The sequence below is a fragment of the Tupaia chinensis genome, unplaced genomic scaffold (assembly GCF_000334495.1).
Source record: "Tupaia chinensis unplaced genomic scaffold, TupChi_1.0 Scaffold000695_1, whole genome shotgun sequence".
In the NCBI taxonomy this organism is placed as follows: domain Eukaryota; kingdom Metazoa; phylum Chordata; class Mammalia; order Scandentia; family Tupaiidae; genus Tupaia; species Tupaia belangeri.
This window is the reverse complement of record NW_006160218.1, coordinates 741,757-769,109: the sequence shown is the minus strand read 5'-3', so window position 1 is coordinate 769,109 and position 27,353 is coordinate 741,757. Positions and strand designations below refer to the sequence as shown.

At 45.8% G+C, this 27,353-nt stretch overlaps 2 protein-coding genes across 8 annotated transcripts in view; one reads left to right on the top strand and one right to left on the bottom strand.

Moving 5' to 3' along the window:
- LCORL (ligand dependent nuclear receptor corepressor like) overlaps positions 1 to 7,758 on the top strand; it is a 104,684-nt gene extending 96,926 nt beyond the window's left edge. For 5 of the 7 annotated variants that reach the window (XM_027776652.1, XM_027776651.1, XM_027776654.1 and 2 more), the window contains 2 exons: positions 3,092 to 3,210; positions 7,487 to 7,588. In XM_027776652.1, the coding sequence (XP_027632453.1) occupies positions 3,092 to 3,171 (80 nt within the window). In that variant the 3' untranslated portion in view covers positions 3,172 to 3,210; positions 7,487 to 7,588. Of the gene's footprint in view, positions 1 to 3,091; positions 3,211 to 7,486 lie in introns of all 7 variants that reach the window. The other 2 variants (XM_014592455.2, XM_006160609.3) reach the window with 2 other exon arrangements.
- A 141-nt stretch (positions 7,759 to 7,899) lies between these two features.
- NCAPG (non-SMC condensin I complex subunit G) overlaps positions 7,900 to 27,353 on the bottom strand; it is a 28,823-nt gene continuing 9,369 nt past the window's right edge. The window contains exons 9-22 of the mRNA XM_006160627.2: positions 25,184 to 25,324; positions 24,702 to 24,825; positions 22,424 to 22,510; positions 21,945 to 22,124; positions 21,250 to 21,360; positions 19,185 to 19,304; positions 16,407 to 16,631; positions 15,803 to 15,984; positions 15,412 to 15,586; positions 13,902 to 14,063; positions 13,560 to 13,698; positions 13,123 to 13,209; positions 11,030 to 11,099; positions 7,900 to 9,933 (exon numbers count right to left, since the gene is read on the bottom strand). Of these exons, the coding sequence (XP_006160689.1) occupies positions 9,810 to 9,933; positions 11,030 to 11,099; positions 13,123 to 13,209; positions 13,560 to 13,698; positions 13,902 to 14,063; positions 15,412 to 15,586; positions 15,803 to 15,984; positions 16,407 to 16,631; positions 19,185 to 19,304; positions 21,250 to 21,360; positions 21,945 to 22,124; positions 22,424 to 22,510; positions 24,702 to 24,825; positions 25,184 to 25,324 (1,927 nt within the window). The 3' untranslated portion in view covers positions 7,900 to 9,809. The remainder of the gene's footprint in view (positions 9,934 to 11,029; positions 11,100 to 13,122; positions 13,210 to 13,559; positions 13,699 to 13,901; positions 14,064 to 15,411; positions 15,587 to 15,802; positions 15,985 to 16,406; positions 16,632 to 19,184; positions 19,305 to 21,249; positions 21,361 to 21,944; positions 22,125 to 22,423; positions 22,511 to 24,701; positions 24,826 to 25,183; positions 25,325 to 27,353) is intronic.

Genomic DNA, 27,353 nt, shown 5'->3' with positions numbered 1-27,353 from the left:
CCGATCTCGGACCGCAGGGGAGCCGAGGCCCGCCCAGCCCTGCGCGGTCAGCCCGGGGTGCAGCCACATCGCCAGCAAAAACAAAGACGAACGGGTCGGGCGTGGAGTTGGAGGGTGGCCTGCGAGGACCGCCGCCCGTCCCTGTCCATTTCCAAGTACTTTGTTTTGCTTGGAATTTCTTATTCAGCCCAAGGATGTCTTTAAAGCATGTCTAGTTTCCAGACTGACGGTTTCCCAGATGTCTTCCCGAGTTTACTGAGCTGGATTTTACAGCCCAGAGCCTGTCCAAATCCATCCTGCTAAATGTGCAGTGTGTTCTTCTGTCTGTTTTATTATCGTAATATTTTTTATATTACCCTGAATCACACATACCTTTACAGTGTATTACATTTCTTCTTCCAGAAGGAAGACCATGCATATCAGTCAAGACAAAGAAGACATTACAATCCAAACATAAAAAAGATATTGAATGATCAAGTGTGGAGATTAATGTCTCTGTATTGACTGACATGCATGGCATTCCCTTCTGAAAAAGCAATGTAATATAAAGAAGATTATGATGATAAAAATAAATTTTAAAAAATAAAATAAAAACATTCCTATTCACATCATCATCAAATAGCTTTTCATCATTTTTTTCAGATTATTATTATTGTTCTCTTTTCTAAAACATTCAATCACTATACGTCATTTGGCTTGTAAAACAAATTTACCCATCATGAAATACTTCTCAGGCCAGTCTGGTTGAGATACTATACGTGTCATCATCAACAGGTAGTAAGTCATTTCCGTGTCCCACCAGTGTCCTGCCTCTATTAGTTCTCTTGCTGTCCTTCTCCATACACTTCCCTTCTCCCACCCGTTCCACACTGTCTTCAGTATCCCTGTTTTCACTGCTTTCATGCCCTCCCATATTTTGCTCTCTACCATAGAGTGCAGATAGTCGATATATATTAAGGGAAACATCCAATATCTTTCTTTCATATCCTGACTTACTTCACTCAGTAACAGACCCTCCCTATCTGACCACTTTCTTTCTAATGCCAGGGTCTTGTTTTTATGGCTGAGTAGTATTCCATAGTGTATATGTGCCACATTTTTTCCATCCATTCATCTGTTTGTGGACATTTGGTTGGTTCCATGTCTTAGCAATCATGAATAATGCTGCAATAAACATGGATGTGCAAGCACTTTTCTGACTGAGCGTTCTCCTGTCCTTTGGGTAGATATCCAGCAGTGGGATTGCTGAATCAAATGTAGTTCTATTTGTAGATCTTTGAGGAACCTCCATATTGTTCTCCACAGTGGCAATGTCCTGTGTGTTCTTGAAAATACTGTATACCCTAATGCTGTTGAGTGTGTTCCATAAGTGCCACGAAGGGCCGGCCTGTGGCCCTGCAGTGGTGCAAGCTGGATCCCACGTGGCCAGCTGCACAGTTCAGTCCTGAATGTGGGAGCTTGAGAAACAGGCTGGGCACCAATGCACACGTCCCCAAAATCCCAGAGAGCAGGAGAAACAGGCAGAGGGAATGGTGGTTGTGACCATGCTCCATAGAGGGTGCTTTCTCACTCTCCCTCTCTGCTTCTCTTTCTCTGTCTCTCTCCAGTGAGTTTATGGGCTCTCTGGCCAAAAAAGAAAAAGGAAAAAAAATTCTAATTGTAAGCAAGTTGGTAGATAGTGTTGTTCAAGTCTCCCATCTTTTTTGTTTACAAAAGGACAAGAAAGTTGAGACCCGAGGTTATTGGATTATCAAAGTGAGGGTCATTGGGGACCTTAGTGCTGTTTTTGCGGAAGCTAGATCAGAGAAGTTTAAAGGAAGGAAAGGTAAGAAAACAGTGATAGCAAATGTAGGAGAACATGTTAAATCGTTCTGAAGGAGTTTCCCTGATGACATTGTTTGTTTTTTAAAGAATGCAAGACACTGCATTTTCTTAAAGGTCATGGTGAGAATTCAGTTGGGAAAAGATGGTCTATTTAATTGCCCCAGCAAACCACCTGAAAACTCATTAGCGTAAGATAAATTAAGTGGGGACCAGCAGATGGTGTAATGGTTACAGTGCTGGACTCCCATGTAGTAGACCATGGTTTGAATTTGGACCCGGCAGCTTAAAACTCACAACAGGCATCTGTGTGTGTGTGCCCAAAATCCCAAGGAGAACTTAGAAGAGATTGGGTGTGGCCATCCCCCTAAGGGGTGATTTCTCGCTTTCTGTCTCTGTCTCTCTGGCAAGCCCATGTGCCCTATAGCAAAACTATCTCTCTCAAAATAATTAGGTGAGCCAGCAGTGACAAGGAGGTAAACACTGGATTCCGTATGGCCAACTGCAAGGTTCAAGTCCAAGACCCAGTGGCTCAAAAATCACACCAGGCACATGTGGTGTGTGTCTAAAATCTCAAAAGGAGAATGGAGGGGGATTGCAGACATGCCCATCCCCTGGGGAGTGATTTTTCACTTTTGTTCTGTCTCTCTCCAGCGAGTGCATGTATCCTATGGTAACCTCCAGGGTCTAGCAGCCTAATGACATTTCATTTTTATAACTTTTTACTGGATCAAAAACACAGGGATATACTTTGTCTACTTCGTGAATGGTCTCACATCTAGTTCTGCGCATTTAACACCCTCCCGTAGATAGTTGGATAGAAAGAGAGGCCTGGCAGGCGGTGGGGCGTGCTGCGCCCTAACAGCGGTGCAATAGTCTTTATTAACCTTCAGAAGACACCATCGCCAGAGGGAGGTGACCAGCCACCCAGAACATGGAGCTAAGTTAGGTCAGGTGAGTCAGATTTGATGGTGCCAGGTCCAGTGTGATAACTACTGGACACCCGGCCCTGACTCGAGCCTCGGTTACTGTGCAGACAGCTTGCTTCCTTTGAAAAGACGAGCTTGTGTTACCTGAAGCTCTGGAAACGTGCTGGTGTCCCCTACCGTCACTCTCCTTGAGGAAATGAAGGGTCTCCCAGGGCTTCCGCAGTTACTGCCACGAGTAGACCTCATAGACTAACATACGGTCCCTGGGTACAGCCATGCCACCGCCCCTAGTAAGCCAGACACATGCCCGCCAACCTCACGTCTCCTCACTTCCTGTCAAGGAAATAGATGGGCGTTCACATCAGGGGAGAATCGTGACAGTAACAGGACCCAGGAGCTGGTGTGCAGGACAAGGCAGTAGACCGCAGGCCGTGAAGACCGACGTATAGTTGGGTGACAGGTGAGTCATCCTGCTTCTCTGGTGGTGGTTAGAATTAGCAGGCCATGTCCAGGGTGTTTAGTCCAGTGTCTGGTTTGCAGCAGCTGCTTTATAAATGGTATTTTCAAAGCTGTCTTGATCACACTAAAAATGTGTTTTTCCTGTGAGTGGCTCGCTGACAGTTTATTTTCTAAGTGACAAAAGTGAACCGGTATGTCCCCAGGAACAAGTGAAACAAGTTTGAATTATTACAGCTCTGCGTGTCATCCCTTTACTAAAATTACCAGTAATTGTTGGGTCACAAATGGTGATTGCATTGGTCTCCATGACCCTCAGAAGATCTCCATCCTTCCGCTCTAGGAACATACATGCCAGCGAGGTCCATTCAGATTCTAGGTGTGGGCTCCAAGTGAGATCCCCAAAATAGTGAAACAGGCCCAGGCAGCTCTTTGCCCAGGCCCAACCCTCACCTACCGTTTAGGCTCCCAGTCCGATAGTGTTAGAAGAGGCCTTCCTCATAGTTCCTCTCCTCCTGTACCATCTTTCATGCAAATATGCACTGTTAGCTCGCATCTGTAAATAGGTTATGGTTTCTGAAGCAGGCTAGTGGGTTCTCAGATCATTGTAACTCTACCGTAGGCAAGGAAATTCCGTTAAGTTTTTTGTTATGTATGAAGAAAATGAGGCTGAAGGAAGTTATCCAGTGTCTTTGGCTGACTGTCATTGTCAGAACTCGAGCCAGATCTCTACGTTCTTCTCCTCGACTCTATTCCCAAGAATACTACCATATGTACCATCATGAGCTTTCATTCGAACCAGGAAGTCGACGTGTGAGGCCTGGCCAGACAGCTTCCCTCTGCTGCTTTGGCTTTTCTAATCCTGGCAGAAAAAGACCCCGTGCCTGATAAATCTGACAGAATTTTGAAGGGATTCATGGCAGTCCCCATATGCAGAGACAGACAACTAATACTGGGCAGGGTGGGAGTGGAATAAGATTGCAGATCTCACTAGGACAAAGAATTTTCTTGACCACATAGCCAAGTGAAAAATATCCTAACTGGCAGAGATCACAGGAAAGGAAATACACATGACTGCTAAAGCATGGAAATAGGCTTGATTTTCCTTGTAAGACAAAGGCAGATGACTACAGTGGCATGCCACCTATTCACCAATCAGGTTTTCCAACTTTATTGTTTATTACTAGTTGAAGTGTGAAGGAGGAAACACTTTCAGATATAGTTGGGCAGGGTATAAAATGGTAAGAACATTTCGATAACGTCTTTCAGAATTTTAAAAGCACCCCTTGCCCCAGCTATTCTAATTCTAGACATCAATTCTGTAGATCTGCTTGCACACATATTAGATAGATGTACAAGAATATTTAGTGCATCATTAGTATTTTAAGGAAAAGTTTAAGCAGGTAGGTCTGTTGGTTGAAGAATGATGGAATACATAATACAGCCATATGGTGGAACTCAGTATGGCTGTTAAAAGAATCAAGTATTCATTGTGCAAAGATGAGACAATAGTCAGGATATATACAAATTTAGAAGGTACAGAACAGTATATAACTGGGGGGGGGGAGGAGAGAACTGCACTACACACATTTCAATGTGAAGAGGCCATCTGGAAGATAAGACAGGAAAATGGGAACAGTAGTTACCCTAGAAGAACTAGAAACAGTGATGGACATGTCATTGTATAGCATTCTGTTCTGATTGATTTTTGCAAATTATTACCCATTTTAAAACATGCAAAAGAAAAACATGTTGAAAAATTGTCAGGTTAAGCAATATTCACCTTTCACTTAGTACTAATGTGTGTTATACCAGATTCTTGACATTAAAACTAATTAGTCAAAATTTAAATTTCCAAATTAAAAATTTCCAAGAGGAATATTAAAAATTCCGCTTGTTTGGAAACTCTTTGAAAGCATGTGCTGTCTTCCTCATCTTTGTACCTAATAGTACTTTCTAAAAGGTACTCGAATTTTCGTTACACGGTTCACCTCCGGTATTGAGAAGGGGAATGTAGTGCTCTGGTTAGTCCTAGACTAACCTGGGAACTGGCTTCTGTATGCATCTCATCCGCCTGCTCTTAGGGCATCCCAGAAGAGAGCTTGGCTCTCCTATACCTTTGTTTCCCTATCTCTCACTTTAGAAAAGTCCCTTCCAGCCCTGATACTCCGATGCCTGTGGTCCCTGCTCTTCATCAGCGTCTATATTCTTCTATAGTAATACTCTGCAGGTGTATATTGGCCAGACGTTGCATACACACTGGTATTATGAGGTGTACACTTAGGAATTAGACATTTGATTTGTATATTGCTAGTTACATTTAGTTATTTACAAAACTGATACTTTCCCATACATGTGTATAGTTTTTTGCACTCCTGGGGTCGGCGTACATAGTACACTGTTCTAGAAAAGTAACTTTAAAACAATGAAAACAACATTGCAGGTATTGAAGCATTGCTCCTCTGACAAGCACGACCGTCACACAGAGCAGACACAACTTGTTTTCTGAACTTGATTTGCTGCTTGGGGCTTCATCTTCTTTTCCTTGGAGTTAAATGCTGATCTCCTTGCTGCCAGGCTGTCTCTGGTAACATAATCATAGCTTGCCTCCCAGCCTTGAGTATGTCAAACACTTGCTTTGAAAATACAAGTTGTAAAAGTATGAAACTGGCAGTCCTTGGAGGAAGGAAAACTCTTGCCTTATCTGAGGTTTGCTAAGTTGTAAAACAGAGGTCCCCTGAGGACCTCAGGCTAGTGGAGTAAAGGCCGATGTACATTTTTGTCAAAAATCAGTTTTCTAGTAGTAGAATATTTTGGATTTGTCACATATCAAGCCATGATTTAAACATATTCCTATTTACTAATACAGTTCTTATATTTTGACTTTTCTAAGTGATTACTATGCAGTTTGTCGTTTTGTGTAATACGCAATTGTATAGATTGAAACCAGGACTGGGTGGGGCACAGCTAGTGAGCACATGGTGGTGGCGGTGGTAAGCACGGTGTCCAGGTCTAGATTTCTGAGTGGATGGTCAGTGTGTCTGCTGAGGCTAGAATCAGGGATCAGAACCATGATACTGGACCCCGGATGCGGCCACTTCCTGATACTGCCAGGTCATTTAAATACTGGCACCGCCGGCCCCCATAGAGAAAGCTCTGGGGAGATGTCTGCCGGAACCAGCTGGTTAGGTGCAAAGAGACCAATGAATAGTGAGCTGTTGACTAGTCTATAGATACAAGGATTCTCATCTGGAAATGTGAAGCGCCATAATAGTAAGAGTAGAGAACTCTGTGGTGCATGTAGTTACGAGGACTCGAGTTTCTGATTCTAGAGAACCAGTGCTCTATGCCAGACGCCCCCTGTGTGATTTTTATAACTGTCTATTTCTAGTGAGCAGCTGTGTATTCAGCACTGTGCTTGTCTCGATGGAGACAGGGTTAACACCCTTCTCCTTCCCTTAGGATCTGAGGGTCACTAAACTGAATCACCAGCGGAGCCCAGCACAGTGAAGTACTTTACTAAGTGCTCTGCTAAGTACTGAGAACACGTTTCTAGATGTGAGACTTGGTAAGAGTTGCTTAGGCAGAACGGAAGGTTTGGTTCCCCGGGTGGGAACATTTTAGGATCAGATGACACTGCTTGTGGGCTAGAAAAAGACATTAGTCTACCCACCAACAGAGGATAGGCATGAGGGGACAGAGATCTGACCAGCTGAATAGAAACCCAAAAGGAAACACTTTCCCCATCAGCATAAAAATACTTTGAAGCAGGCAACCAGAACAGGAAGGGTGCTGCAGGATGCCAGATGTGTCCCTCTGGCCGATGAGCTGACCACCATCAAAATAGGACTCTCTACTCCCAACTTAGCAGTGCCATTGTGAGCTGGAGGACAAGCCTCAGGCTGACTGACCTCGGGGGTATTTATACTTCACTCCTGGAAGATGAAGGTCAGTCTACCAACCACGTCTGGTTGGTGTTAATTGCATCTGTTGTCATGGTGGCCCTGAGGCTGATATATAAATTGGGACAAGTTAAAGGGCTGCAGGCTGAATGTCCTTCCTGATGTGTGATGGGGTCCACATGTGCAGCCCAGTCTTCAGCGGCAGTGACTTCTCCACTTACCCCACCCAACTTACAGAGGGTATTGCGCGTCGTACCCGCCTCATCAGGAGGTAGTTGATAAAGCTCTCGTGTAGGCCTCAACGTACTACTATTGAATTTTATTTTTAAAGGTTAATTTCTCAAATTAAAACTAAAATACCTTACACTTCTTTTCCAGCATGCTACAAATGAAAACTGATGAGAAACTGAATCTGTCTGATGAGAACACAAGCTGCCCTTTGAGCCCCATTAAGACGTGCCTTAATCGCCCCGTTGGGTGGAATCTGAATTTGACCCCGTCTCTCGCGAGCTGTACAGTCCATAACCAAAACCCCAAAAGTGAAGAGAACTAGATGGCAGTTCTTGCACTGTCCTTATTTTGTACATCGACACTTTCTGCTGAATAAGCATTTATCAATTGACCTTGAAATCGCTCTAGTCCTGTAATTTGTCTATATATTAAATCATGAGCATTAATCATTTTAATTATTTTCTTTGTATTTATATATGTTTTACACCAGATCATTGTGGAATTTTGTAGTATGAAAGGATTTTGATGTTTTCTCTTTTTTTTAATGGTATCTTGTGGATTTTTTATGCCCTAAGTTAAAATACATGATTGTCCCACTTTTTGTTTCTGTACACCAAGTTTCAATATCTGGCACATCGTGTGACTTAGAAAGCTGGTATTGTAAAGACTGTGGTGACGACTTGACCCGTGAACAGCTGTCTAGCAGGTGGATACCAACTACCTCGAAGCAAATCGGTCAAAGAAATGGCAGAAGAATCTCTAGACTGTCTCTTTCAAAGTTATGTATGTATAAAGAACCCAGCACCACCAGTTTGTCATCAAACAGCATGCTTCCATCCCCAAGATAACCGGGACCCCAGTTCTCTGTATTTTAGACCTAGTCTGTGGCTGTAAGGACAAGGCACACTTGCACGTTTACTCAAATACCTGTGCCTCTTGGTAGAATTGTTTGGTTTCTTAAGTTACCCGTTCTGAAAAATGGTAAATGGATTTACATCTGCTGGTTTTATAGTATTTTAACCATTTATTTAAAGTTTAACGAGATGTCTTTTAGAAGGATAATATTCCTTACCTTTAATACTGCAAAGCATAGCTTCAGCAGTGGCTACAGAATCGTGTATAAAACTTGAAGAGTAAGAATACGGAAGATTTGGTGCTTAAATTTATTTTCCCGTATCAGAGAAAGCAAGCGTCACTATGGTGGTACTTATAAGAACGGGGAAACGTTTGGATAGCCTGGCCACATACCAATGGGATTTCAGTTCACTGATTTCCAAAGACCTCTCCTTATAGCACATTCTGTGTACCTTTCAGTCCTTCTTTCTCTTTACCCCCTCAAAAATTCTTCTTAAAACGACAGGGATTTAACAAAGACAACCCCATAAGAAACCTGCAGCATAGGATAAGACACCAAGCCAATACAGTGAAGACCAGTCATGTCTTTCATTGATGTATAGATCACTACCGTCTCTGCCTTTCCCTTCCCTGCTTCTGTAAGTGACTCGTTTACAGTCCTGAGCTCTACAAAGCACATGGACGTACATAGCACAGCCGTCTGGTCTTAAAAACCCACGGTCTTACTTCAGCTCTCAGAAAATTAGGTAAATGGCCTTTGGTTAAAAAACTAAAGAAAGCACAATTATTATTAAAACAGATCCATAGTAGGACATGTCTGTTCTGAATACATAAAGGGATAAGAATAAAAGGTGTTTCGGGGTATCAGAGGACTGTTTTCACATTGTTTAGGTTTTGTACATCAGGCAAGTGTCAGACTCAAGATAACTGAAATTGACAGGAACTCCTCCCACTTAGTAGAGAGCACTTCATAGCACATTCTTCCCCCAATTATTAATTATTATCCATAGTATTTATTATTTTATTATGCCAAAAACTTAGGAAGTACCTTCCGGTGGTGGGACCCAGAAAGGGCCCACTCCAGGGAGCACGCACAGACTGGGGAGGAAGTGACCCTGAAGATGGCCGTACCCTTGTGTTCTTGGCGCAGGAGTCCCGAGGCGAGATCGTCAAGATGACCAGTGGACCAGGACGGTGAGTGCTCCACTATCGCCAGCAAGGAGCCCCCTTCCTGTCCATCTGGTGCTGCGCCTGCTCTTGATCTAGCGTGTCCGTGTTCTGGGCACATTCACGTGCTGGAGCTGCTACCGAAGTTGCACGTGGGAGCTGCTAGCTCATTGCTTGAGCTTTCCGCGGTGCCACGATTCCGAAAGGAGCATTCATAAACACTGGGGGTCCTATTTACTGTGCAGACTCCCTGGACCCCTGGGATTCGGGTGATTCTGTGACCAACAGACGGTCCTTGGGCTGCAGACAGACACTGTTGTGATGCACTAGCGTGAGCCAAAGTGACATGGAATCACATGTCGGAAAGACACCAGGCTTTCCTGATTCTGACACAAGGCTAACTTTATTAAAGCAACCGAGTGATTTTGAAGGGTGCCACCTCCACCATCTAATCCCTATCTTCACTGAGAAGCTGTGCAAGGTGGAGTTTACTTCTCCCCAGCGCAGCTGTTTTAGCTCTTCTTGGTAATCTCATCTTCATTTCGGATTCGGGCTCTGGAACATCATGATCGCTAAACAAATGTTGAAAATACACCGATTTAGACAAAAGCTTTAAAACCAGTTTATTTTAAATAGAATATCCTGACTCCAGTCAGGAACCTTAAAACTAAAATCCTAAGCAATAACCCCAACTTGGCTGTTCAGCTAAGGAGCCGTGGGAGACCTAGCTTAGCTAGCACCGTAGCGCACTATCTGGGGCGCTGGGACAGAGAAAATGCACACTTCAGCTGCAGCTTGTAACTAAACAGGGACCATAAGGGCATCCCGAGGATGCTTTTGGAACTCAAGCAGTGGAAAAATATTAAGTTGTCTTGACTTCGTCAATAACTCTCCAAAACACTATAAACAAAGATATTTCAAGGCTTACTCTAAAGATATGTACTGAAAATATATACAGTTTTACTAATCAAGAGATGGATGCAAGACAGCTGTAAGCTTTCTTCCCCAGCACTGGCTTGACAAACAGAAAATAAACACAGGCCTAAGTGACCCTGATCAGAAGCAGAACTGTTCTACCACTGACGGCGTAGAGCCCAGATGTCCCTACATCACGAACTTCCTACCTCAACATCAAACAGGAATCACAGCACGAGGTCTTGTTCGACTTAGTGGAAATGCCAACTGTGAGAACACTCTGAAGACGATTACTTGATCAGAGAATTCCAGACAACGTGTCCAAACAGCTACTTACAGCTTCACTGTCCTGTTACTGTTTCTCTCATTCTCCAAAAGGCCTCTTGGTGCCCCTTTAGCTGAGGAAGACACTGCCAAACGCTCCAGTGGTTGCCCAAAAGGACAGCGGTCAAACCCTCTACACCTGTTTTTTCCTACACATACACACCTACAGTAAGGTGCAGCTTATAAATTAGGCTCAGTGAGAGATGAAACAACTAAGAGATGAGTACTGTAGTAAAAGGTGAGTGACTGTGGTCTCTTGCAAAGTTTTATTGTACATACTCAACTCTCAGACCAGGGTTGGCCACAGATAATGAAACTGCAGACAGCAAAACCCCAGATAAGGGAACTACCGTACAGCCTTTCAGTACTTCTAGACAAAAAGAAGAGAACGCAGGCAGCCTATCTGTGTCCTCAACATGTATGGCCTACCTTTCTGAGTCAGCCTCAGCCGTCGTGTGTGTCCCATCCGTCCTGGCTGAAGCTGTCCTCTTTTTCCGTCCTTAAGGAGACAGTGTGATCAATTAGCAAAATTTACTTATTGCTTACCACCTTTTCTTTTTCTTTGAGAGATTTTTTTTTTTTGGCTACAGGGCGCGTAAGCTCGCCAGAGACACAGAGACAGAAAGCGAGAAATCACCCCCACGGGGATGGCCACACTGCAATCCCTTCCTTCTCTTCCATTCTCTTCTTGGGATTTTGGGCACGCATGTACGTGCACCCGGCATGAGTTGAAGCCAAGTCCAGGACTCGAACTGTGGTCAACTACATGGGAGTACAGCAACGTAACCATTACACCATCTGCTAGCCCCTATTTACCACTTTTCATCTAATGTCTGGGTTATGTAAATCTTTTATCTTCAATACAGCATTTCTCTTCAACTCAGGTCCTTGTTCCCAGCCATCTTGATACCACTTAGCAACACCAAAGAGAAAAGAAACCCAAGCAAGATAAAAATTCACATTAATTTCTTTTCTAAGTGTGTAATGGGCAGAGGAAAACATGGACATTCCAGACAAGTTATAAGGCAAATTCTGGTTCACTGCATTTTAGGACAAAAGCACATGAAAATAGAGTGCCTCTATTACACCTGTGGCACAGGGTACCCGCAGAACATTAAGGCTAGGAAGTTAGGCTAGGTCCTTAAAACAGGTCCTAAAGGAACAGAACTCTCACCAGTAAGGTCATGGCTTCTTGTAAGAAATGTCCTAAGATATATTTCAGCATAAAATATGTATACTGGTGGATGCAAAAGTTTTACTTTTACCTAAAATGTAGAAAGTCAAGAAGAGAAAGTTTGCCCTGTGATGTTTCTCCTTTATGATGAAGGAGATGTGTACATGAAGTCCTGGCTGAAGACACGGAGTTCTCACGGCATAGTGACTGCCTAACGCCAGCTGACCCCATGAACCGCTCGGGTGGCTGAAAATGACACGCTCCCCTGTGACTGAAAATGACACGCTCCTCTCTTGCTAGGGTTCTGTGGGTTTTGTCATGCCTCACTTATTTGCTTTTACTAATGTATTTACCCCTGAAAACATGCAACAATACGAGACTGATGTGGAACATCTGGCAACTGGTGTTTAGTAACTGCTGAAAACAATGTTATGGACAGATTCTACTTTAGGGACAAGAGGACATCTGTGTAGAAAAGGCCCCCAAGGATCTCCCAGAGACTGAGTCATGGCGGGCTCACGGGGACTGGCGGTGTTCCTCACAGCGTTTCCTGGGATGTGCTTTCTGATTTCTCTGTAATGAGCATGCATTGCTTTTGTAATAAGGAAATAATAAAACGATAGAAACATCTTGGAGTTCAGATTCCTTTTCCAAGTAATGCCCTACCAGTCAACCAACAAATTCCCTGTGTTCGATACCCCTTAGGAATTAAAGTGGGGAAAAGAAAGAAAAAGAAAAACCTCAGACACGTTCTGTGGACATAAAACACCACTTAGCAGTATAAAGGATAAAACACATAGCTATAGGACCAGCAGTTAGTGTAATGGCTATGTTGCTGGACTCCCAAGTCCCAGACCTGGTGGCTTAAACTCACACCGGGCACGTGTGCATGCGTGCCCAAGATCCCGAGAGAAGAATGGAGAAGGGATTGCAGCATGGCCATGCCCTCCGGGGGGTGATTTCTCACTTTCTGTCTCTCTGTCTTTCTGGCGAGCATATGTGCACTATAGCAAAAACCTCTCCAAAAACAAACAAACAAAACACATAGCTATAGCATGAAACCACCATCTAAGCAGATCTTCATTTAATCCAAATAGCCTTTGGCAATAGGATCTTTTGGATCATATTTCTTTTGACCAAAAGCACGTGGAGTAACACTGATTTCATAATCTTTAGACACTGCATAAACTAGTATTAACTCAAAGAAGTTTGTATAAAGTTAAAGACACCTAAGACATTTAAAAGTCTTTATCCCTAAGGAAACAGAGATAAGGAACGCTGTGAAGTGAATTTTTCACTGAAGCAACGCTGGGAACAGGCCTCCCAGGCAGATAGGCCCACACGCTACCTCTGTTGGTCTTCTGCCGAGCAGACCGTGACGCTCGTGTGACTTCTGCGCCCCTCACAGGAGTCATGTACACCTCGTTATTCTTTTCTATTAAAAAAAATAATAATACAACCATGTAAGAGAGCACCTGAAATATTCTAAATAGTCGTTGCAGGTCTATATCTGTTATGAAACAAGTGACCAACAGTCCCATTAGCAGCGACTAAACGTTATCATAAGTCATTGTTCCAGCAATTGTGAATACCGGAAAAAAGGCAAAACTCCTAAAATGGTGGTCACATAGAAAGAAACGAATGCAAAAATAACTCGAAAAGTAGGATGAACACATCAGTAACACTATCTCCCAATCGATCAGAAAAAAATTCATTTATCGAATCCTACCAACCAGAGAGAAAGGTGTCAGTAAGAGCCTGACGTTCAGGCTGGCGCGTCCTTACCGTCTGCCCCGGGACAAGCAGCCGCGGCCGTGCTGGCCCCCTCTGCCGCTCCGGCGTGGTCACCACACTCTTCATCTCCTTTCTCTAACTGAGCCTTGATTTTCTCCAAAGCTCTCAGGCATGTCCTGTCTTTTACTTGCTATAAAAGAAAATATTAACTTTTTTTAATATGGCATTTTCTAATCTTTCAATGCCACGTTGTACATTGTGGCAGTTGTGAGATCCATGAAGGAAACCCTTCTAGTGAGCATAGTTGGGTTATTATAGCACAGTTTGAGAACCAGGCACGTCCTACTTTGGTAGCAGCTAAAGACACACTAAGAGCAGTTGAAATTCCTTTACCTGCAGCATCTTATTCAACAGCACTAGAAGATCTTTTCCAAAACTGCTACTGAGTTCTAAGGAACTCAAGGCTTTTGTATAGACCCGAATTTCTGGTGAACATGGACTTGCTAAGATCGCATTGCAGATTTTTATAGCCAAATTGTCATGTACTGTAAAAGCCTAGAAAATGAAGAGGAAATTCTTTGTAAACCAAAAATGTATAATTACAACTCCTTATCCAAGGAATAAACATTTCCAATTATCTGGCCACAATCCAAAATGCAAAATTTCTAAAACCAAATTTAGTGGCCCTCCATACACGTGATTTCTCACAGCGGACGCTGCGACACAGGGCTTTGCGCCCCTCCTCGGGCGCGTACCCATAACCCTAATCCTGCAGGTGCAGGACGGAGGGCAGTGAGGGCAGTGGGCCCTGCCAGAGGGCAGCCCTCCTCTCCTGCAGGGTTAGGTTCATCCACCCGTAACTGGCCAACTCGCAGGGAAAATGGCCCAGCTTATGCAACTCAGAGGGACATCCGCCTGCAGCATCCTGTGTGGAGTTCAGGGCCCCTGCGCATGGCAGCCCACACAGATCTTAACTACTTTATTAATACCCTCTCCTTTCCGCTCAGCACATCAATCTTTCCAGTAAGTAGCTTCCATGCCATTAAACCTTTCGTTCTCAGTCCTGGATGGTTTCCCAGACCAAGTAAGGTGAACTCCAAGTGCCTGCCCTTGGCCTGTAGAGCGGTCTGCAATCCGCCCGCAGTGCTCAGCCCTGACAGCCCATTTAGAACCCTTCGCCAGGAGGGCCTTCCCAGCTCCCGGACGCGGTTCGCCTTGTATTCACTGCAGCACCTTCCCTCTTCTCCCGGCCCACCCCGCAGCCGAGTTGGAGCAGAGCGTGAAGATGGCCACTGCGGTGCTGTGCTCACGCCCAGCCTCCCCGTGTCCTGCCTACTGTTCTCTAGAATCTCTCCAGGGACAGAGAACACTGCACCTCGGACAAAGGACGCTGCCACTGAGTCCAAGTGACTCACAAGGCAAATGCTGTGGATTTAACTGGTGGGCCTCCGCCGTCACGAGTGACACGTTACCTCTCAAGGCCTCACCAAGTGCCGTGGAAGATACCACGTCGGCTTGAGTTTAGCGTGGGTCGGCCTGCGGTTGGCGTCTACCAACTAAAAGCGGGGATGCTTGAAGCGCGTGTCCGTCCTCCGAGTCAGCAGCTGTCACCCTGGGGGTCCCAGACTGCAGGTGTTACCCGCGTCCCTGACGGTGAGTACCGGGGGCCGCATGGGGTGAACTTTTAGTAACGTCAGCCACCAGATGTCGTCTCCGCATCGGTTACGTCCACTTTCCCGACGTCTCCGCGTCTCCCCAAAGGCCGACTGCCTGCTTTGTACGTGCCACCATAGACGCGGCCTCAGTGTTGTGAGGGCTGTGTGGGAGGGGCCGTTTACAAACGCAGCTCACAACGGCACGCTCCTACGATCCCTCGCATCCACAGGCTGACACACTTACCCACCTGGTAATCTTGTGAGTTCTTGGCCTGAGGGTTTAAGCCACTTGGTCTTGTCAGATCTACAAGTAACTCCGCAACATTCATGACGTCCACGTCAGCTAGCGGGGAGGAGGCAGGGGCGCTGGCCAGCGTCCGCAGAGTTGGGAGGAAGGCTTCCTCAAAGCACTCCTGGTTGGCCCTATTGAGACAATTCGACAGCACGTGGGCGGGACGTCTGAGCAGGGGAAACGCACTCAGACGTGCACCGTGTGTGAGATGCACCCTGGAGAGAGCGGCTGTCTCATCGGGAACATGCACTCCACCTAAGCTCTTCCCAACGTGTACCCACCGAAGGCAGAGACCAGGGGACACGGGAGGACGGCGCCGTGGCCTCCGCTCAGCGCTGACTCCGTACCTGCTCGCGTATGCAAACATGGGGAAGAACACGCCCAGGCAGTGCCGCAGGTGCACGTCCTCCTCAGTCACGGGGTTGTACCACAACAGAACGAGGCGAGAAAGGAGTCTGCTGCTGACCAGGAGCCCAGAAAACATCAGCTTGGCCAGTCCTTCCGCAACGCTCGTCCTGAGCTCAGACACCTAACAGAGAGGATGTGCATCAGATGTCTTAACGCTCACTTCTTCTTTATTTCATAAGACTTTTTAAACTTTTATTTATTTCTTTTAATTTGACCAGAGAGGGACAAAGAGAAAGAGAACGTGAGAAAGCCAGCCACCAGGTCCAGGACTTGAACCGCGGCAGCCGTGTGGGAGTCCAGCGCCCTTAACCACCATGCCACCTGCTGCCCCCTTTCGCTTTCTTTTTAAATCCCACACTGGAGTCTGTTCTGCAGTATGTGTGTATGAACTATCCAAAAGTCAGTCATGCTATTACAAATTTCTGAAAGTACATAAAGAGATCTGGGGGCCAGCAGGTGGCACGGAGGTTGAGATGAGTCGTATTTGTAAATAAATACATGCGGGAATGACACTTCATAATCATAGGCCCAAGAGTGTCTTACCTCACTATCTAAGAAATCAGAAAGGAGTTTCAGGATGTTCTTAGCTGTAGCAGCCTCTTCGACTTCCTCCAACTCTCGCTCATCTTCACTGTCTATTTCTGAACCTTCACATTGAAAGGCCTGGAGTTTTTTCGTTTTAAATGGCTCAGTCCCAAACATCATCAGCTGGTCAAAGATGGCCTTTAACGCGCTTATTTTTATTGTGATGTCATCAATCTGCAAAACCTAATGGAGGTGGTCCCCACCAAGGAGCACAATTCATTAAACTGTCTCAATTCTGTTTGCTCTGTGTGAAACTAATACGTACCTTAAGTTTTTCTTAGTCACATCTCAACAGTAATCACACTTGTGAAGAAAACATTACTTTCATCATTAAAATTCCCATTTTAAAAACATGAATTTTTATTTGTGGCATAACTTTAGAGCTATCTGCTTTAAGAGAAGTTCATCTTCACTGTCAAAAAAATTATTAGAGTTAGTCATGCTGAGCCATATTATTTATTCCTTTTATTTAAAAAAGAATGGATGAAACCTTCAACTATTTTTATGTCCTTAACATCCAGAAGAACTGTTCAATTAAATTGATTATATTTTAGCCTATCAGAAGAACACTACTCTGACCACAGGAAAGCGTCATCAGACAGCAGGACTTCTCTAGGTTACCAAGTCTCACTGCACATAAATTTCTCTCTTATTAGCTCAGTAACTTCAGATTGCAATAACAGCAATTTTTTAAACTGGCCTTTAAAGAAAGAGGTGAACCATAAAACCCAGCAGTTTGTATGAGTCTGTCCTGAGTTTAATAAACACCAAATTTTAAAATCATGAAAAAACAGAGTTCAATATTTCTACTATGAAATATTTCCAATATTCCTCAATACATTTAAATTTTGTTCAATGATAAATTAACTATAAAACTTGGCCTTTAAAATGGATAAAAATCAGGCCAGCTAGCTCAGTGGCATGCCAATTAAGTCTGTGTGTCGGTCACGGGATCCCATGTGGCCAACAGCAGTTCCAATCTCAGCCCTAACCGTAGAAAACATGTACAGTCCAAGTGTGCAGGCACGCCCAGGAGCCCGACAGGGTGGGGAGGGAGCGGGAGAGGGGCTGTAGCATGGCCGGGCCCACCGAGGGGTGCTTACGATCTCTGGCAAGGGCACCAGCTCTAACAACGAAAAAGAAAGGAAGGCATCATGAACTAAAAAGAGTTAAAAAAAAAAAAAATCACCTGCAGATTGATCTAATTAATGAGAGGAGAAAAATGGCTCAGATCTTCAGAACTTTGAAGGAAAACATCAAGAACACCTCTCATGTATTTTCTGGGGTCGAAGCCGGACGCATGGGAACTGCCGTGAGCAAGTCCTGCCGTGCCCTCTCAGCAGTGGCCTGGCCTCCCTGCTCTTCTGCCCCATGCTGGGTAGCAACCGTTCTCAATACTGATTCTCATTTAGAAGAAAGTTTTTAAATGAGGGTTAAGTCACTGGACCCCCACATGGCCAGATGCAGTTCGAATCCTGGACCCAGTGACTTGAAACTCACGCCGGGCACGTGTGCATGCATGCCCAAGATCCTAGGAGGAGGGTAAAAGAGAAGGGATTATGGCCTGGCCGTCCCCTCGAGGGGTGGATTTCTCACTTTCTCTCTCCAGCAAACACACACACCCTAAGGCAGAAAAAACATTGGGGGGAGAGATTTTAAAAAAATAATTTCCATTTCTTGCCTTTCTAATAAATATTTACACATTTCTTACATCAATTTTTTTTTTTTTTTGGAGAGATTTTCACTGTAGGGCGCGTGCGCTCGCCAGACAGACAGAGAGAGACATAGAGACAGAAAGCGAGAAATCACCCCCCAGGGGGGATGGTCACGCCACAATCCCTTCTCCTCCATTCTCCTCTCGGGATCTTGGGCACGCACGCACTCGCGCCCGGCGTGAGATTTAAGCCACCGGGTCCGGGACACGAACCGCGGTCGACTACGTGGGAGTCCAGCGACATAGCCATTACGCTAACTGCTGGTTCCCTTACATCAATTTTTATGATATGATCAAAACTTTAAAAAAAAAAAAAAAAAGATTTTTTGCCGTACCTCCCCACACACAAGACAGCTATTTTTCCCTAATTTAAAAATCTTCCATTGATGGTCTTATTCAGAGTTTAATGTATTTTGACTATGAATCCCTTTGGGGAAACTTATAAAAGCTAAAAATCCCAGCCCAGAAAAATATACGAAATCTCACATCCAATTTCTTTTCACTGCATGTGACTGATATCATTCAGTTTTTAGGAGACAATCTCAACATGCACTGACCCTACCTGACCTGTGAGGGCCTGGGACGATCAGGAACCACCATTTCTGGCTTTTCTCACCCAGACGGCTCCTTCTCCCTCCCCGAGTCCCCTTCTGTGCGTGGCTTCTCCCCACAGGACTTCTCTGCCCGCTCGTTTCCAGGGGCGCTCCCCTCTGGACTGCACGCTAGGCCAGCAGCTGCCCCGTGCTCCTTCCCCACGCTCACCTCATTCTCCTTGAGCCCCCAAGAGGACTGGCCGGCTAATGTGTATTTGGTAGGTATGTTATCCAACTAACCAAAGGACATCTTAAAGAGCTGACTTCGCCTTTTCTACAGTTATTTTAGTAAGAAATAAAAACTACTGCGTCCCCAATCACCCATAGTTACCATGGACAAACCCCAGAATAGGTACACTCAGTGTCAGCGTTACCATCAGAGATGAGTACTTGGAGGAAAATCAAACTCTTGTCACAAAACAAACCTACCTGTAAGAGTAATAGGAAGTGTTTGCTTGCAAAATCCTGATTCTGCAGCCCGCAGCATCCCAAACAGAGGACAGCCAGGTTTCTCACTACGGGATGGACACTGATTATCCCAGGGAGAATCTGAGGTGAATTAGAAACGGGGTGCCTTAGGTGAGGGCAGTCATTCACAACAGTGCATTAAACCACGGCGCCTGAACACTCGCGGGGCTGACGGGTGTGCCTGCCCAAAACCGGACGGGAAGGAACGGAGGAGGGACGGCAGCGGCTAGCCCATCGGGGAGGGCTCTCTCTCTCTGGAGAGCACATACCCCCTCTCGCAGTTAAAAACAAGGGACCAGTAGATGATTTAACAGTTGCATTGCTGGACTCCCACATGGCCGACCATGGTTCGAGTTTGAGTTCGAGTTCTGGGCCCAGTGGCTTGAAATTCACACCAGGTCTAAATGTGTGCGTGCCCAAACTCCTTAGAGGAAAATGGAGAAGGGATTGCAGCATGGCCATCACCCCAGGGGTGTGACTTCTCACTTTCTGTCTTTCTGACAAGGGCACACATCCTCATAGCAAAAATCTCTCTCAAAAAAAACCAACTTGGTCAAAATGGCAATTACTTCCCTATTGTCTGTTAACTCAAAGGAATCATTTTAATTTTTCTAGTTTTCTTTAAATGTAACTGTTACATTTCTAACACAGAACAACACAGCCACAATAATTTTCTGAGACACAGCTTAGTCACGAGACACCTTCCCTTCCCGGCTCAAACTGACTCAGTGGCTTCCAGAGCTCACAGGACAAGACAAGCCCTTCTGTGACGCGCACTAACCCACCTCGCAGTCTCCCCAGCCTCACTCGGACCACGCTCACACGGTCTCCATCCATGCGAATGGTCTGACCCACACGCCTGTCAGTGCTGTGCAGTGTGCCTAACGGACGCCACAAACCGGGGCCACATGTGCCATTTTTAGGCTTCGAGTGGTCACAATAAAGAAGAGAGTGGAACTAATCTTGATGTGCTTTATTTAGTCACATCACCAAAACATTATCGTGCAAAATGTAGCCGATATAAAAACTACTGGAGAGTGGCCCTACCCTCCAACCGCACACTGCTTTCATACCCAGCTGTTTGTGCCTGGGCCTCTTCTGCACTGCTAACAGGAGCACCTGGCACCGAGTGACTTTCGGGGACCAGAGGCTTCTGGGACCCACAAATGAGGTGCTGTGATGTCCAAGGGGGTGAGGCTGGCTCCGGGACAGGGACATGGGGGCGGGACCTGGGGGAGCAGCTGTGTCCCCAAGTTTCTGTGTCTGCTTCCAGTTTCGTCCCTCTGCTTTGTCCCCACCGGGACTCAGTCATGGGGTTCCACACGAATGACATTACCACACCCAAAGTGGCTATTCTGGGACCAGTGGATGGCGTGAGAGTTACGTCACTGGACACCCATACAGTCAACTACGGTTCAAGTCCCAGACCCATCAACTTAAAACCCACCTGGGGCACATGTGCATGCATGTCCAAGATCCCGAGAGAATGGAGGAGAAGGGATTGTGGTGTGGCCATCCCCCCTGGGGGGTGATTTCTCACTTTGTCTCTCTGTCTCTGTCTCTCTGTCATAGCAAAAATCTCTCTCTCAAAAAAAAGTGGCTATTCTAGGCTTCCAGTACTCCTGCGCTTGAGGCCAACACGGAGGTGACTATCTTGAGGGGTTAATTTGGAAGTCCTTGAAGTCTACACATCAGCATTTCCCGTCATGGGATCCACACCGTGTCTCCACACAGGAAGACACCAGGAACTAAATACTCCTGACGTGTTTCGGTTTTGCTTTTTAAAGATATTCTGTATTTCTATCCAGTATAAAATAGTTTTTAAAAAACTATTCAAAGAATATTTATAACTTATGCACCAGGTCCTTTACACAGTATCTTATTTAATCCTCACAATATATATGTATTTATGTTTACCATTTTTACGCATAGGAGTTTAAAATAATAACCTTTTCGTTCTTACCCAAAAGAACATACATAATACTTGTAAAGTGACAGGAGCGGACCTCAAAGGACATCGACATACCAAAGACTCGATGATCCCATTCATCGTCGCCCCGATGCCAGTTGAAATGGACATCTGCTTCAACAGCTCATAGCACAAAACAAGACACTTCTGTAGCGTTTCCACGTCATTCTAAAATGAAAAACAAACTAGTCAGCACAGGAAGAGTGCCCGCTCCCCAGCTCTGGGTGCTGGCTCTCTACACGCATCACTCTACACGCAATTCCCGGTGGGCTGACGCCGACTTCCTGTGTCACTGAGCTGGCCCAGCTGTTTCCTATTTGGGACGCACATATGTCACTGTTTTGTGACACTCCTTTTGGGTGTTCCGCAGGTCCTTTGAGCATGTCCAAGAGGGAACTAACTCACCGTTACACAAATCTCTCCTCCTCCCATGCTCGGTCTACGGCATCTACCCAGCTGTCCAAACCAAGAGGCCAAGGACGAAATCACAGTAAGTCTAGTTCCCCTGGCCAGACAGTCCACAGACAGGGAGCCAATGAAGATGGGCTACAATAATCACCGTTAACTCGAGACCTTTCCAAGTCCAAACATGGAAAGGAACATGAGGGGAAACGTCTTCATGTTAATTCACACCGCTGTTATATATTTCTCTGAAGAAAATCCCTTGGCAATCTTATGAGCTAAAGAAAACGAGTTTACCTGAGAAGATTAACAACAACTGACATTAAGTATGAAAAAAGTTATGTCCACACCTTCTCTATGTGGACTTCTTTAATTTCAAGCTGTTCTGTCTCTTTCAACAGATTCATTTTGGCATCTTCTAATGCACTGATTTCTTCTTTTAATCTTGATGCCTGGTTAAAATCCTGTAAGGCAACACAGTTCTCCAGAGCTTCTTTTGCTTCAATGAGTTTAACTTTAATCTCAGCCATCTGAGGAAAGATATAAACTGTTTCAACACTGAATGCTAAAACTATTATAAGGAAATCTTTAGCAAACAAGAGCATTATTTAAAACATCAGTGATTCAGAATTTAAGCAGACTCAGGCTAGGCACATACAAACTTGTAATATTCCTGAAACAAATCTTTCAGGATGACAAGCTGATCACATTTTAGGTATTCCTACAGTTAATACTTAATCATGTGGCTTTCACAACTCCACGGCAAGAAGAAATGAGAGCCTTTCACAACTACACCACACCCGGGCGGCTCCGTAATTTAAGAGCGTACCTTGAGCTCCCTCCTCCGTGCATCAGCTGGGTCGTCAACGCCGACAGTAACTATGGGTGCCCGAATCTCTGAGATGATTTCTGTGATCTGATCATGAAAAGTTGTAATTCAGAGTACACGCTTTCAAATACTGGGTCGTCTGAAAAGTCATGATGCATTTTTGCATAGAAAAACAGAAAAATGTCATGACCTTCCCGACCAAATATGGTTTACATCAGCAAATGATACCAAACTGCTACGTAAGCTCCCAAGCAGTTTTCGCCATCCTCTGAAAATAGAGCAACGATACAGGCAAAAATAACGCACTTTATTTCCTGGGCCATTTCAGAATCAAGACCAAAGAATACATCCGGCTAAAACAAGCAACGTGCAGGCGAAGTGCGGGGGCACATGGACATCGGAGGGAGCATCGTGCACAGAATGTCGGGAACAGGACCCTGGGCCAGCTGCTGGCAAGACGAAGGTGGATGAAGCCCACACAGCCGACTGCAGCTCCAGTCCCGACCTGGCGGCTCGAAAACTACACCGGTGTGGCCAAAATCCCAAGAGAAAAATGGATTGTGGCATGGCCATCCCCTCTGGGGAGTGATTTCACTTTCCCTATCTCTCTGTCTCTCTCTGGCAAGGGTACACACCACATAGCTAAACTTAAAAATTATGGTTTTATAACATTACAGGGCCTAAGATTAGACACTATAAACTAAAATGGTCTCTTTAAACCCTGCAGTCCCTGCCTTGTTCAGCAATGTGGCGTTAAGTATGGAAACACAGAAGCCCCTCGACCCTGTCTGGTGCACTCTGCACCCACGGCAGAACAAGCGGGGCTTCCCTGGGAGCCCCGAACAGCAGCGCTGGTGGATTGAGAAGGTCGCCTCCCAAACACAGGTGCTGACGGAGACGCTGGGCAACTGCTGACGGCGGTTACAGAAGAGACGGGTGTGGGGAGAGGCTGGGAAAGACAAAGACGACCTCCGAACTAGCTCCATTCAATATCTACGATTTTTATAAAAACCATGCGCAAACCTGTCCTTTTGGCCATCCCAGAAAAAAACAGAAACTTCTGGAAATAGCACAGTAGATAACACATATTTCTACAGCTATCAAGCACCTCATGATTTCATTAAACAGTGACAAGTAAGCTGTGGACGAGTAAAACTGCGAAATACCTCCCAAGTCCAAAGCCGGGAAGGTCCAAGGGCCAGACTCAAGCACAGCTCTCCCCGCCACGGCCAGGGCCCTCCCGGATCAACCTCATCCTGCTCGCTCCCTTCTCAAGACTGCCCCACCACCCCGGGCCAGCAGACGGCAGGGCATTCACACCACTGGACTCCCACACGGCTGGACCCCGAGGCTTGGAACTCGTGCCGCATGTGTGCCACACATCCCGGGAGGGGAATGAAGGGAACGCGGTGCAGCCGTGCCCCCTGGGGCGATGGCTCTCTCCCTCTCACGGTCTTTCTCCCCCTGGGGCGATGGCTCTCTCTCCCTCTCACCATCTCTCTCCCCCTGGGGCGATGGCTCTCTCCCTCTCACCGTCTTTCTCCCCCTGGGGCGATGGCTCTCTCCCTCTCACGGTCTTTCTCCCCCTGGGGCGATGGCTCTCTCTCCCTCTCACCATCTCTCTCCCCCTGGGGCGATGGCTCTCTCCCTCTCACCGTCTTTCTCCCCCTGGGGCGATGGCTCTCTCCCTCTCACGGTCTTTCTCCCCCTGGGGTGATGGCTCTCTCCCTCTCACCATCTCTCTCCCCCTGGGGTGATGGCTCTCTCCCTCTCACCGTCTCTCTCCCCCTGGGGCGATGGCTCTCTCTCCCTCTCACGGTCTCTCTCCCCCTGGTGAGCACACATACCCTATGGAGAAACCTCTAAAAAGCTGCTCCACTGACTGAACGCGAGGACAGGGACACTGAGGAGAGGAGGGCGACATTTTCAAAATCCATGTTTGTGAGAGATAGGGTTTCAAGGAACTTAAAAGGTTGCTAGATAGGGCTGTGGGTGGCGTGGTAGTTAAGGCGCTGGACTCCCACATGGTCAACCACAGTTTGAGTCTCCGACCTGGCAGCTTGCTTCCTCAGTTTCTCTCTCTCCCTCTCTCTCTCTCTCTGGTAAGCATGTGTGCCTTATAGCAACTTTAAAAATAATAATAATAAATTTTTAATTAATTCTTAAAAAAAAAAAGACTTACTAGAGACAGAACTAAAACAAAGATGAAGAAAAAGTTCTAAACAGTCTTTGATGTCACTGACGTCTTAACATTAACAACCATGAGGAAAACACTTACAATCTGTGTTCTCTGGTTATCATCTGTAATGATATGGAGCAGTCTCTCCACGAGGAAAGAAACTAGAGATATCGGAGTTGTGGGCAGCGTAAGAACCTCCTGTAAAATAGCCAGCAGTCGCTTCCTGTAGGCAAAAAGAATTATTTTAATTTAAATATCTTTATGACAGATCGGATCGTCTCAATTCTGCCACGCACTTTAATGATTATAGGTACGAAAACTCTTAGACTGTAGGTCAAAAAGGCGTATTCTGCAAGGCAATAATGTTTATGAACCACCCTATAAATATACCAACATGAATACAAATGCCAGTCCAAGTCAGCCCTTTAACAAACACAGATAAACATTGTTAACCAAAACACCCTCCAATGTGATTAACTCCTGCTGCAGAAATTGAAGTAGGCATGCTTAATCACGTTCGAACAAGACTGCTTCAATCCAGGACATTAGAACAGGTCAGGAGTGACAGCACTGAGTCTCACCTCCCGCCTTCTTCGCTGGTATCCAAGGACTTGATAATCAGAATCAATTGCTGACCTATGAACTCTTTGGTCATCAAATGTCCAATATAGGAAAAATCACCTTTCTGTTCTTCATTAACAACGGGAATGCTCTGGATGTAACTAAAACAAGCAGAATTAATAAAGTATAAGAGAGTCTGTTTAAAAAACAAACAAACAAAAAAAACAACCACAAACAGGAGTTTTCAACAATAGGCCAGAAAAAGACCTTTTTAAATTCACAATGGCCCAAATACAGAGCTGCAAATGCCATGCAGAACTAGTTTGGCCTACAGAATAAACTCTATGCTAGTGTCATAAATTGTCAATAAAACCTATTAATGAATCAAAATACCAATAACTTGGAAAATGTATTTTTGATAATGATTCCAATTTTCCAAACTGAACTTTCAAAAGTGCAAGTTTATGTCTCTCAAGTTGGTAACTTAAGATCACTAGCATTTTCCCAAATGGAAAATTCTGAATTCCTTGTGTAAAACCAATTATCACAAACAGCTAGTAGTCTTTCATGATGCCTAAGTAACTACTGCTCTTTCGTTTAAAACACTCAGTGGTAATAACAGTTATTACACAAGTACACCATGAAAACAATGACCTTTCCTTAGACATCAGAAAAGCACGGACCATCTCCCAGCTGCACGGTCCTTTCCTGGGAGACCACTAGCCTGCTCTGGCTCTGCTGTGGGCTGTCCTGGACGGGCACCCTCGACGGCCAGTACCTGGTGTCCCTGCCCAGAGCCAAGCCCCGACAGCCTCCAGAGACGGTGCTCCACTGCCCACTGCAGAGCTCCCCCTTCTCATGTGCGATGTGGAAAGCTTCTTCAAAGCAGCGGTAAAGAGCTTAAGCAGGGCACCCTGTAACCTAGTGCTTAGGGCAGTCAGAGTCCATCTGGCCAACTGCAGTTTGAGTCCCTGTGGCAGTTCGAATAACATACTAGAAACGTGCGAGTGCTTGCACACACCCGCACACGCGCACACACATGCACACACACGCCCGAAATGCTGACAGGAAGGAGAGATGGAGACGGGACTGCAGCAGGACACGGCCCGTTACAGGGTGCTCCTCCCGCACTGCTGAACACGCACGACCTCCAGCGGTTAAAGAGCTTAAGCTTAGACAACCAAGTTCCTTGAGGTTGGAAAGAGTACGAAAACCAATCCTGGTAAAAACACATAATTTTTAAAATGTCAATAAGAATCGAGTTATAAAGGTGCAAAACAGCATATGGTGGCTACGCAGACGCCCGTCTGTTCTGAAGTGACAGCCGGGGCTCTGTGGCGGCACGGCAGGAAGACGCTCCACTCCAGGCCAAGCCACACGGGAAAGTCGCAGACTGGCAGAGACCCCGATCACGCAGGAGGATGTTTTCAGACTGACTGCGCTCCACGGGGGCCGGCAGGTGGTGTGGGGCTGAAGTGGCCAGTGGCCTGGGGGGGGCGCTGGACCCGCCACTCAGCTGCTCTGGCACCTTGTCGGAGCAGAACCCCGTGAGACAGTGTGGCCCAAAGTCTAGACATCTCCTGCCTGGCAACGAAAATTAAAGGTTTGCCGGCCAACTTCAGAAAATAACACACCCTCATACAGACTTCACGAAGAAATGTTTCTAATCAGGTCCTGAAGAAATGACCCCAAATACACGGACTTCTCTCCGAGGACGACTAGCACAGGGCGTTCTCCGGAGACCAACACACACCTACTGATTCCAGCACACCAACAGGAAACAAAGCAGGGGCCTTACGGGATCCCCCATAACACCTGACTCAGGGCGGGGAGTCAGCCCAAATCAAAAGGGGGAAGGGAGTTTACCTCAGTAAATACTCCGCATACACCACAGGTTCTGGCAAAATCTCCTCTAACAATGCTTCGCCTTCGTCTCCTTTGGATTTCAGATATTCACAAAGAACACGCCAGTACAAAGCAATTTCTGGAGTTAACATTTCCACTGGAATCAATTTCCTTCCGTCGAAAAAAAGGAATTAGAGAAAGCATCTTGACATTCGATCAAAACTAGAGCCGAGCACGAAAGTGGGAAAGACTTGATTTATAATCCCCATCTGCCTAACCAAGAAGCCGTTAACTTATCCACACGAAGAGGAGTAAAGAAACGCAGAGAGAGCAGACAGACTGTGG